We start from the raw sequence: 12513 nt of genomic DNA on the forward strand, positions 1-12513 counted from the left end.
AAAGAATGTAAATGGAAGAAATTTTTTAAATATCTTGTTTAAATAAAATTTTTGAGTTCAAGTATATATTATAATTTTACCTTCTATTTTTTAAAAACTATTTAATGCAATAAAAAAAATTAATGAAAAAATAAAATCATTTTTAATATTGAATTAAATAGTTTTTTTTTAATATAAAATAAAATCCTAATATATTTAGATTCAAAAATTTCTTTTAAGCTAAATATTTAAAAAATTGAATTTTCTCCCACATACATTCAATGTAAAGCTGGGTGCTCAGCTTTCATCCATCTTGAATTTTTCCCCACTCAACTTGGCTGTATATGTTTATACATTTTTGTCCTTTATTTAAAGGCGCATTCAGACCTCTCGGCTGCCTGCCTGCTGCAGTTGCCATGGTAACATAATTGGAGTGAGTGAAACAGACGAAAAATTTAAATTTTCTGCTTCACTCACTCTTATCATGTTACCATGGTAACTACAGTAGGCAGGCAGGCAGCCGAGAGGTCTGAATGCGCCTTAACGCACGTGCTGCCATGACAACACATGTGTTAGAAAAGGACAAAAATGTGTAGGCATATCTAGCCACGAGTATACATCTGTCCTTTTCTATTTCATGCTTCGTTTCTGCAATTTTAGTCCCATGAAAATGCACCCTTAGGCAAATTGTCATTTATTGAAGAACCACCTTTAGAAATTTCCGAACAGATGTTAATAATTCCATTGCGCATGCGTGAAATGTGACTGAACCATTGCCATTGGTCAATCACTCCCGCACAATTGTTTCTCGTTGGCTTATAGGTTGATTTTAAAGAAAGCTTGTTGTCAACTGCCAAGCAGTGTAGGCAATAAGGTTGGGGCTTTGGATTTATGCATGGGGAGTCGTTTGTTTGAAATTAAACGGCCAACGTGCGTGAGTGTGAGATTGTAAATTTTGTTGGGTGTCCCAAAGCACCGAAGTATTTAATCCTTTGCAATTAAGCAATGTCTAAGTTAATTTAAAATTTTCTTCTTTTTTTTTCTCGTGTGCAACTGTTCGTCGCGAAACGTCAAAAAAAAAAAAAAAAAAAAAATTTCGTCTTTCAAACTAAACGAAAAAATAAATAAATTCGGTTAAATACTCCCATTTTTTTTTCGTGTATATCAATATAGTAAAATAAATTATATACACAATGGCTTCGATTCGTGTGCACGAGGATCAGGAAAATCGCGTCATCGCCGAAATACGAAGACAGGGCAAGGAAAATGCTTCGGTGCAGCATCAAAATCAAACCCAACAACAAAAACGAGCTGTACTTGGTGTCTTGCAAAATAATTGTCCACGAGCTGTTAAACCGGTGAGTATTTCTCCTTTTTTTTTGCCCCTCTCCTTTGACTTTCATCAAGGACGCTCAATGATTTTTCGATTCTGTTATTTATTTTCTTAGCTTATTAAAATTTTGTCTTTATTTTTCAAAATTTAAAATTTATGTTTAATTTTCTTTTTTCTGACGCTTTAAAATTTTGATTGGAAAAATATTGTCTCTCACAAGAAATATTCTCGTCTAGTTTTGTGACCGTTTAGAAATTGATAAATTGTCGTTAAATTTGAAATTGGTTATTTATTTTGGTTAAGTTTTATTTTTTATTTATGAAATCGATTTTTTTTTTTATAAAATTATTTTTTTTTTTTTTGATCTGTGAATATTTAAATTTTTTGTTTCTTTCAATTTGAATCACAAATTTAAGCTTGGGGAAAAAAATCGGAGTTTTTTTTTTTTAATTATCAAATATTGAAATAAGTTTTATTAGGAGAATGTATCAAAAATTTTGATAGTGAGAAAATTTTAGGGAATTTTAATTTCGAAACAGAATTTTATTAAAAAACCACAAAAAATTAATTATTGAGAATAAAATAAAAAAAAAAAATTTTTTTTTTTGCTGATTATTTACGAAATTTACAACGAATAGAAAAGAAATTATTTTTTAAAAATGGAAAATTATACAAATTAAAAAACAAAAAATATGTTTTTTTTTATTATATAATATTTTTTTTTTTTTTTAATTAGGAAAATTGCAAGGATGAAAAATCCAAGGCAAAAACATATATTCCAATTAATTATGAGCAACAATTTAATATTTGCGATGAGAGAAAAGAGGATACAATGTTTCAAATTTATGAGGATAAATTACAGGAAGAGACGTCAGTTGCATTGCGCGAGACAAATGATGGCAATAAAGAATTATTGAAAATAAAACATGTTAGCGAACAAGTGACAACGATAAAAATTGAAAAAGAAAAGCCAACATTACAAGTGAATCCAATTCCAATAATTAACAATAATATCGTTACAAATACAATACGCATTCATCAAGATGATAATAATGATGATGATAATAATGATGAAATTGCAAATGAAAAAAAAGAAAATGTCGAATGTCCAATGTCACTTGAAAAATCAATATCATCATTTTCCGATTCATCATCATTGACAAAAAAAGATAATCGAACAAAAGCCGAAATTTATAAGGCAATTAGAACAAATTTCTTTGAAGTCAATGAATATCGAGCTGATATTTATAATTATCTCAGGAGTGCTGAGGTAAGGACAATTTTTTTTTTTGTTTTTGAAATTATTTTTCAAATAAATTTTTAAACTTACAGAAGGTCCTAAAGGTAAGTGAAAAAAAATCACTTGAATTCAATTATTTTCAAAAATTTCAATTTAAAACCTTTTGAAATTTAATTTTTTTCTAAAAAAAATTTCAACTGTAACTCTTTTAAAGTTCAATTACACTAGGACTCTGGTTATCCGAGCTAATGTGGACCGGACCTATCTCGAAAACTCGGATATTTCGAAGTGTTAAATATTTATTACAATTTAACATTATTATTGTTTAAACAAATACAGGGTGTCTACTAGTCCTGGAAATGTCCTTGAAAGTCCTGGAATTTTAATTTTTGTCCTTGAATTTTTTATATTTTGCTTTTAAATTTTCAAAAATTTCTAATTTTGTCAATCAAGTTAAAAAAAATTCATTAAATAAATAAAATGAAAATTTACTTAAGTAATTAATTAATTTTTTAATAGTTTCTAAAAACAATAGTTAAACTAAAAAGTTTTTTATTCCTTAAAGTCATTCAATTTAATGTCCTGGAAAAATATGAAATTTGTCCTGGAAAAGTCCTGGAATTTTAATTCAGATTTTTAGTAGACACCCTGAATTATTATTTAATACAAACGGGAAAATAATATTGTAAATATTCCATAAGGGTCAGTCCACTGACTTTCGTCTAATAGTGGTTGCGACCAAATTTTAAAAAAATCTAGTTTTAATATATGTGAAACTCGATGATTCCCTGAGTTCATTAACCATAATATTATGGTAAAAATTTTATTCCCTTTAAAAATATTAAATATCAAAAGTAGAAGGTTCACAATGTGATTTTGTAACCTTAAATTTTTCAATTTTTTTAAAAACGCTATTATTAAAAAACTATTAAAAATTAGATGTTGGAACTCACCAAAAACATAAATCACTTTATTCTGCACAGAGGAACGAAAGAATTATTGCAAAAATTTATTATTTTTGGATGATATACGATTTTAAAAAAAAATTTTATTTAAATATTCTCAAGATTTTTATTTACTTATAACTTTTTTGTCGGTGCTCCGAAAAAATTGAGGTTTTGCACAAAGATTTTTTATAATATTCTTTACCTTCTATTAAAATCTTACGAAGGTGTTTTGGAGATAATAATTTTCAAAATTTTTTATTTAAAAAGGTTAATTAAAAGACTTGAAGTTAACTGACCAATTTCAAATCGCTACATTTTAATATATTTTTATAAAAAATGGAGCAGTTTGAATTTGGTTAGTTAACTTCAAGTCTTTTAATTAACCTTTTTAAATAATAAATTTTGAAAATTAATATCTCCAAAACGAAGCAAAACACCTTCGTAAGATTTTAATAGAAGGTAAAGAATATTATAAAAAATCTTTGTGCAAAACCTCAATTTTTTCGGAGCACCGACAAAAAAGTTATATGTAAATAAAAATCTTGAGAATATTTAAATAAAAATTTTTTTTATAATCGTATATCATCCAAACATAATAAATTTTTGCAATAATTCTTTCGTTCCTCTATGCAGAATAAAGTGATTTATGTTTTTGGTGAGTTCCAACATCTAATTTTTAATAGTTTTTTAATAATAGCGTTTTTAAAAAAATTGAAAAATTTAAGGTTACAAAATCACATTGTGAACCTCCTACTTTTGATATTTAATATTTTTAAAGGGAATAAAATTTTTACCATAATATTAAAACTAGATTTTTTTAAATTTGGTCGCAACCACTATTAGACGAAAGTCAGTGGACTGACCCATAATAATTTAAACAATTTGAATTTATTAAAAATAAACTCATATTTATAAAAAAAAAACTAAAATTAAAAATAACTCGGATGACGCGGACTAGACTCGGATAATGCAGAATTTCCTATTGGGACACCACCTCGGATAAAGCGAGCTCGGATAAACGGGGTTTTATTGTATTTTTAATAATTTTAATATTTCTTTAAAAATTCATTTATTTAAAAAAGTTTCAAACAAAAACTCTAAAATTGAATTTTCAAAATTTTTTTTTTTTTTTAGAAATTTGTTCTACTTAATTAAAATTTTCAAAATTTGCGTCTTCAATTTTGAAATGATAATATTCCTATTGAATTATTCTTATTAAGGAATTAATAAAATGGATTTAATATCTAATAACATTAATTATTTAAAGTAAAATACTTATTAACTAACTAAATTTAATCAAAATAAAAAAAAATCGACTTTTTTTTAAACGTAAATCGTCTAAAACGACTTTTTTTTGCCTGAACTGTGGAAATTGACTTTTTCGACTTTTTTTTTACATTTTTTTTGTTTACAAAATTTTTCAACAAAATATTTTTTTTTTTTTAGTATACAATGCAGATCTTCTATAGATCTTTATTTCAATTATTTAACAAATTTTTAACCAAAATTCTTCATTAAATTAAGGGGAGGGACCGGTGAAATTTCAACTAATCGAAATTAATGTTGTTAAGGGGTGTCAATTTTTTTTTTTTTCTAACATTATTTGGAATCTAAAATTATTGTGAATTATCAAAATGTAAAAAAAATTTTTTTTTTAAAAACATTTCAGAAATTTTTATTTTTTGAAAATATTAAAATTTTTTAAAAATCCATACGATTGATTGTTCAGAATCATGAAAAAAGTCTACAAAAAAAAATTACAGATAAAAGATAATAAAAATTGTAGAAGAAGTTGAATTTTAAAAAAATAATAAACCATAAACATAATTAATTTTGTTTATAGGTAACAATGTTTTTTAAAAATTTTTTTAAAACATGAAATCATATTTCACTATGAAAAATAAAAAAAAGTAATTAATTTTTTATTTTTTTTAAATTTTAGAAATTTTATTTTTTGAAAAGATTGAATTTTTTAAAAATCCATGCGATTGATTGTTCAGAATCATGAAAAAAGTTTATAAAAAAAATCAGCAATGAAAAATAATAAAAATTGCGACAGAAGTTTAAATTTTTAGTTTTTGACGATATCGAGTTTTATTTAAAAAAAATTATTAATAAATTAATTGCCTTTCAATTTCCCATAATTTATTACAGTTTTAAATACTCAATATTGTTAGAAAAAAAAAAAATTGATAATCTTAAACAGCCTTTATTTCGAAAAATTGAAATTTCAGCTGTCCATCCCTTTAATTTTTTTTGAATAATTGTTATGAAATTCTTCACAAATTCAATTATCTTAAACTATTTTTCAATTAAAATTTTTATGAAATTTAATAATTGTTTATATAAAAGAAAAAATTAGCAAATAAAATTATCAAAAAATTTTAGTTCAAAATTACTTGAAATTTAATTAGTTTTAATGATTTTTATAATATTCTTCGAAAATTCAACTATCTAAAACCATTTTTCACTTAAAAAGCTTTCAAATTATTGTATTTTTGTCTACAATTTCTAATCAATTTTTTATTAACAGAAATCATTAAAAAAAATTTAATTTAAAATCACTTGAAGTTCAATTAATTTCAAAAATCTAAATTAGTAAATCTTTGAAATTTCAAATTTATTTCAAAAATGTTATCTAAAATTATTTAATAAATTATTTTTAGTTCTGTAAAATTTAATTATTGTCTAAAATTTAATAAAATCTTTTGAAAATCAATTATTTTAAAAAATGTCAACTTTAACTCTTTCAAAATTATTATTATTAAACAAAAATTTTTATTTAAAAATCTGTAAAACTTGATTAAGTATTGGCTGGAATTTTTTTCACCATCAAAACTAAAAACTATGACAAAATTTTGAATTCAAATAAATTGCTTAAATCAGATTAAAAAAAAAAAAATTATAAAAATGGAACTTTAAGAATTTTTTTTTTTTTTTAGAAATTTGTCCTACTTAAAAAAAATTTTTAAATTTGTCTTAAAATTAGGGGCTGTCCATAAACTACGTTACCAATTTTTCATTCTTTTTAGACTACCTCCCCCCATAAAATAGGTAAATGTAGTTTATGCACGGCCCCTTATTTCAATTCTAAAATATTGGAAATAAATTTTCTTGATAATATTTTTATAGAATTATTCTCATTACAGAATTAATAAAATGAATTTAATATCTAATAACATTAGTGACTTCCCTTAAATTTTATTAAAATAAAAAAAAAGAACTACTTTTTCAACATTTTTTTTTTAAATAGAAATCGACTAAAACGACTTTTTATGTGTCTTAAAGTCGATTCAAGGCCTGAAAAAGCACAAAAATTATATCAATTTTTAAATTTATAATTATCCAAAATTGTTTAATTTACTTGATTATTGTTTAAAAATAACTAAAATAATAAATGAACATTAATTTTGTAAATTTACCTATGAAATATTAAAATTTAACAAATTTTAATGATATTATTTTTTGAAAAAGTTTTTTAAATAGTTTTCTTTTTTTTTTCTCGTAGACTGTACACAGACCAAAAGCAGGATACATGAAAAAACAGCCCGATATCACTCACTTGATGCGTTCAATATTGGTTGATTGGTTAGTTGAAGTAGCTGAAGAATATCGATTACAAAGTGAAACTCTTTATCTCGCAGTTTCTTATATTGATCGATTTCTTTCCTATATGAGTGTTGTTCGAGCGAAACTTCAACTTGTTGGCACCGCCGCAATGTTTATCGCTGCGTAAGTATATTTAAAAAAAAAAAAAAAAAAAAAATTCAAATATACAAATTTTTAAACTAATAGTAATAATAATAATAAAGAAATGAACAATAATAAATTTAAATATTACTATAAAATAATCCTCTACGTTTTACTTACAAAAGAGAAATTAAACTACGTAGACATTTTCTTTTTTTTATTTTATAAATTATGGATTATAATTTTATTTTTTGAATATTTGAAAAAATTTACAGAAAATACGAAGAGATTTATCCACCAGATGTTGGTGAATTTGTTTTCATAACTGACGACACATATTCAAAGAAGCAAGTTTTGAGAATGGAACATTTAATTCTTAGAGTGTTGTCCTTTGATCTTACTGTGCCCACACCACTTTCCTTCCTTATGGAATATTGCACAAGCAATAATCTCTCAGAAAAGAGTCAATTTTTAGCAATGGTATGTATTGATTTCTCGTGTGTATTTTTTTTATTGTATTTTAAAAAGGAAAACAATATTTTTACTAGAAATATATAATGTAAAATTTAACACACAAAAAAAAAAATTTCAGTACCTGTGTGAATTATCAATGCTTGAAGCGGATCCATTCTTGCATTTCTTGCCTAGTATTTTAGCTGCCTCATCAGTGGCATTAGCTCGACATACTCTCAATGAAGAAGTTTGGCCTCATGAATTGGAACTCTCCTCTGGCTATAATTTACAGGATCTCAAAACCTGTATCATATGCCTGCAAAGAACATTCAACAATGCAAATAATATACAGCAGCAAGCTATTCAAGAAAAATATAAAAGCAACAAGTGAGTGTCATTTTGATGATTTATTATTTTAACATTTCTTTTTTTTTACAGATCTTACGCTTCTTTAAATTATTTATTTATTTATTTATAGACGGGACAATATCTTTTGTACAAATAGTACTAAATTTTCCTAAATAGTCACCTTTTTCTCTATTTGTCTCTAAAAGTACACTATTTGAAAAAATTTTCACAAAAAATTAGTGTAAAGCTTTGATATTTATGAGAATACTTTTTAAAAATGAAAATAATACAGAACTCGTATTATACGACTTCTTTGAATAAGATGCGACTTTTTCGACTTTTTTTTTTTTTTTTTTACATTTTTTACAAAATTTTTAAACGAAATACGTTTTTTTTTTGAGTACACAATGTTGATCTTAAAATCTTTTTTATTTTAATTATTTAACAAATTTTTAACTAAAATTTTTTCTCAAAAATTAATTATTTTTAATAATTTTAATGAAATTCTTCACAAATTCAATTATTTTTCAATTAAAAATTTTATGAAATTCAACAATTTTTTACAATTTAAAATAACAAGGAGGGGGTCCTTTATATGTTTATTTCATAAACATTTTGCTTCCTCATTGTGTGAAGCAAAAAATTTGCTTCCTCGTGGAAAAAGCTATGAATTTCTCCAATTCGATTGATTGATTTAAAAAATTTCGATTTGAAAACTGTTTTAAATTAATAACATGTTTCTATATAGAGGAAAATTTGTTTTCATCATTTTTAAAAATTTTATAAACGAAAGGACTACAAAGCTTCCTCCACGAGGAAGCAAAATCAAATAAAATTACTAAAAACTAAAACTAACTCTTCCAAAATTTAATGATTTTTAAAATATTCTTCAAAAATTCAATTATCTGAAAAAGCCATATTCAATTAAAAATTTTTGAAATTGAATTTTTATCTGTAATTTCTAATAAATTCTTCATCATAAAAATTTAAAATTAAAAAGTCACTTGAAGTTCAATTAATTTCACTAATCTAAATTGCAAATCTTTGAAAAATTTAATTACATTTTAATAAAATATTATCTACAATTTTTTGATAAATTATTTTCAATTTTGTAAAATTTAATTATTGGCTGAAATTTAATAAAATCTTTTGAAATTCAAATAATTTCTAAACATTTTCACTGTAACTCTTCCAAAATTCAATTATTTTTTAATAATTTTAATATTTCTTTAAAAATTCAATTATTTAAATTCTTTGACTTTTAAAAACATTTTTTATATAAATATACGTCTTCTTTTAGTATGAAATATAAACATCTTCGCAAATTTGAATTATTCAAAAAAAAATATTAACTAGAATACTTTCAAAATTAATTATTTTCAATAATTTTAATTAAGATCTTTTAAAAAATTCCATTATTTAAAATAATTTTTCAATTTAAAATTCTCTAAAATTCAATTATTGTATAAAATTTTCTATTTTCATTAACTCTAATTTACAATAATTTCAATAAAAAATCTCCAAAAATTCAATTATTTCTAAAAATTTTATCAAAAATTCTTTGTTAAATTTATTTTTTCTAATAACTTTAATCAAGTTTTTTCGAAAAATTGAATTATTTAATTTATTTTTTCAATTTAAAAATTGTCTAAAATTTAATTATTGTCTGAAGCTTATAAAAAAATCTTCTGCAATTCAAATTTACGAAAATTTTAATTAAAAATCTCATGAAATTCAATTATTTATAAAATGTGCTTTTAAAATTCTTTGGTAAATTAATTTTTGCAATAACTTTTATCAATTTTTTTTTTCAGTAATTAAATTATTTAAACCATTTTTTAATTCAAAATTCTCTAAAATTCAATTATTATTTAAAATTTTGTTAATAGGTAATTTTCATTAATTCAAATTAACAATAATTTCAAATTATTTTCAACTTAAATTCTTTATTTGAATTTATTTATTGAAACACCATCGCCCTCAGTCCTAAATGTAAATAATTATTTAATTTTTCTTTTCAGATTTGGACACGTGTCACTTCTTTTGCCAAGAAACAGTTCAGTGTTTGATTGCGAGGAAGACCTCGAAAATGTCTAGCAAAAAAAAAAAAAATAATAATAATTTCAAGCTGCAAAAATAATAACGAACCTCCGTGCAAGGAAAAGTCAAATGAGACACCAAGGAGGGGATCGAAGCAAGACTGATCTGCCAATAAAATACCCTCGCGTCTTCATGAAAAGCTAAAAAAAAAAATTAAAAAACAAAAACAAAATCACGTACACACAAGTACACATGGGGGTTAAAATTATTTACGCTGTGAAGCGTTCTCGAAAAACGTATTTGCATCCTACGTTTAAAAAAAAAAAAAACAGAATTTTAACGTTTTTTTTTTCAGAGCCAATTATTTGCTCTATTAATAAATGTGTCTCGCGTTATTTAAATCTTATTAGCACCTTTTTTTTATACTAGTTATAAACCATTTGTAATGCAATCTTTTTTTTTAAAAAAAAAAAAAAAAAAAACTCTGCACGTCTTATTGATATTTTTTGTGAGTAAAAGGGAATGAACGGTTCGAAGGAATGGGAAACTAGATCGTTTTAGATAAAAAAAAAAAAAAAATTTCGAGGAAAAAAACGACCCCCCTCCCATTTTGAAGAGAATGCTTTTTTTAAAAAAATAATTTTTTTTTTTTACTTAAGAATTTAATTGTCCATTGTGATAAAATTTCTGCCTTTTAGCGTTTTTAATTACCCCTTTTTTTTGGTCTTGTTTTATTATTATTATTATTATTTTTTGTATATCAATTGAATTGAAATTTCATTAGTAAAAAAAGTAATTCAAACAAAATATTGTTTGTGAAAAAAACTGATTGAAAAGCAGCTAGATAATTTGATTAAAAATTTTTTTTTCCAGGAGAAAAGAAAACGGGCAACAAAAATTAATGCAATTGAACATTAAATTAACAAAAATTAATCAATTAAAATGTAAAACAAAAAATTCGTATTTTTTATTGATTTAAATGCTCATTATTAAATTATATGTAATTTTTTAAAAATCGAGACTTTTTTTTTAAATTTTAAAGTGAAGCACAAAAAAGCATAGTTTTTTTTTTTTTATTTCACTTTTGTGTGTATATAATATTGTCTGAAGAATCGAAAAATTTTCGAATTTTTGTTCTTTTTTTTCTGGTCTTTTCAATTTTTTTTATGTTCATTTTGTTTTTTTATGTGAGCAAAAAAAAGCAGAGAAAGAGAAAAAAAAAAAAGAAAAAGAGAATAATTATTATTATTGTTTCTTTAAAATGAAAGAAAAGAAAATATTTTCTTTTTCTTTAGCAATGACGATCGGATTTGCATTTACGTAATGTCCGAATTGTAGAGAATAATTATGTTTTTTTTTTTTTTTTTTGTCAGTGGACTTTTTTTTTGGTAATAAAAATATATGTATGTACTTATGTACTTAGAATACACACGTACTTTTGTAAGTCTGCATGGAATTTGTCTTTTTTTGTATTGCAGAGTGATTTGGAAATTTTTTAGAGAATGGAAAAAAGAAGAAAGAAATTGAAAAAAAACATCAATTTATTGAGGCTAAAAAGAAAAATAGAATTAGTCTTGAAAACTGTTTTGATTATTGTGTAGTCACGCCAAAGTCCACAAATATACAAAATTTATGCAAATTTATTATATTCCATTTTATTTTTCCTTTTCCGTATTTTCTGTTGATTTTTCATTTCAATTATTATAAAAATTGAAATGAAAATTTCAATTTTAAATTTGTAACAAAAAATAACTGTTTTAAGTTTTCTAAAGAAGATTTTGATTGTCCCGACAAAAAAGAACTGATAAAGAGTTCTTGGTTTATGTTATTAAATGACTATATTTTAAATATTTTAAATCCTTTAACAAAATAAATTATTATTATTATTATTATTAATAATACAAAAATTAAAATAAATTAAATTAAAAATTTGAAGATATTTTTAATTTTTTGATTTAAAGTTTGAAGATAATTACAATTATTTTATTCAAAATAATAAATTAATAAAAATAATAATTTTTAATTTTTTTTTTTTTAGTTTAAATTTTGAAAAATATTCTAAAAATTCTATAAATTATTTAAGTAACTTAAACAAATATTTTAAAAATTGAAAATTATTTTTTGTAAATCTGTTTAAGATAAAATTGGATGAATAGTCAAAACAAAAGTTAGTTTAATTTCATATTTTCGTATTTTCAAAAAAAAAAGTTTTTTCAATGAAAGTGTAAAAAATTTTATTATTTTAACTCTTAAAATCATTTAAAAGTTGCATATATTTAGCGATAATAGAGATTAAAAATTTGTTTATTATTAAAAAAAACAATTGTTTTTTGCTTTTTTTCTACATTCGGAAAATTTTATTCTTTTATTAAAAGTTATCATTCTCAATTAGAATTATAAAAATTTATATTCAATAGTAAAATTATAACGAACAATTAAAAATAATAAAATATTCATTAACTAATTAAATTTATTGATAATTA

At 22.7% G+C, this 12513-nt stretch overlaps 1 protein-coding gene across 1 annotated transcript; it reads left to right on the forward strand.

Annotated features, from left to right (window-relative positions):
- Positions 1-832: 832 nt before the first annotated feature.
- Positions 833-11673, forward strand: LOC127286498 (cyclin-A2). Its single transcript, XM_051312943.1, has 6 exons — positions 833-1337; positions 2049-2582; positions 7008-7231; positions 7465-7669; positions 7782-8029; positions 10012-11673. Exons 1-6 carry the CDS (start codon positions 1173-1175, stop codon positions 10085-10087), a joined length of 1452 nt encoding a protein of 483 aa, XP_051168900.1. The 5' UTR covers positions 833-1172; the 3' UTR covers positions 10088-11673.
- Positions 11674-12513: the final 840 nt, after the last annotated feature.

Source organism: Leptopilina boulardi, unplaced genomic scaffold (genome assembly GCF_019393585.1).
Source record: "Leptopilina boulardi isolate dan_hultmark-lab unplaced genomic scaffold, ZJU_Lbou_2.1 LbouV2_362, whole genome shotgun sequence".
Taxonomy (NCBI): domain Eukaryota; kingdom Metazoa; phylum Arthropoda; class Insecta; order Hymenoptera; family Figitidae; genus Leptopilina; species Leptopilina boulardi.

What these genes read in the sequence shown, in the direction of transcription:
- LOC127286498 (XM_051312943.1), top strand. Translation starts at nt 1,173, where the DNA reads ATGGCTTCGATTCGTGTGCACGAGGATCAGGAAAATCGCGTCATCGCC. An exon ending in GTCCACGAGCTGTTAAACCG is followed by an intron (nt 1,338 to 2,048) that starts GTGAGTATTTCT and finishes TTTTTTAATTAG; the next exon opens with GAAAATTGCAAGGATGAAAA. An exon ending in GAAAAATATAAAAGCAACAA is followed by an intron (nt 8,030 to 10,011) that starts GTGAGTGTCATT and finishes TTTTCTTTTCAG; the next exon opens with ATTTGGACACGTGTCACTTC.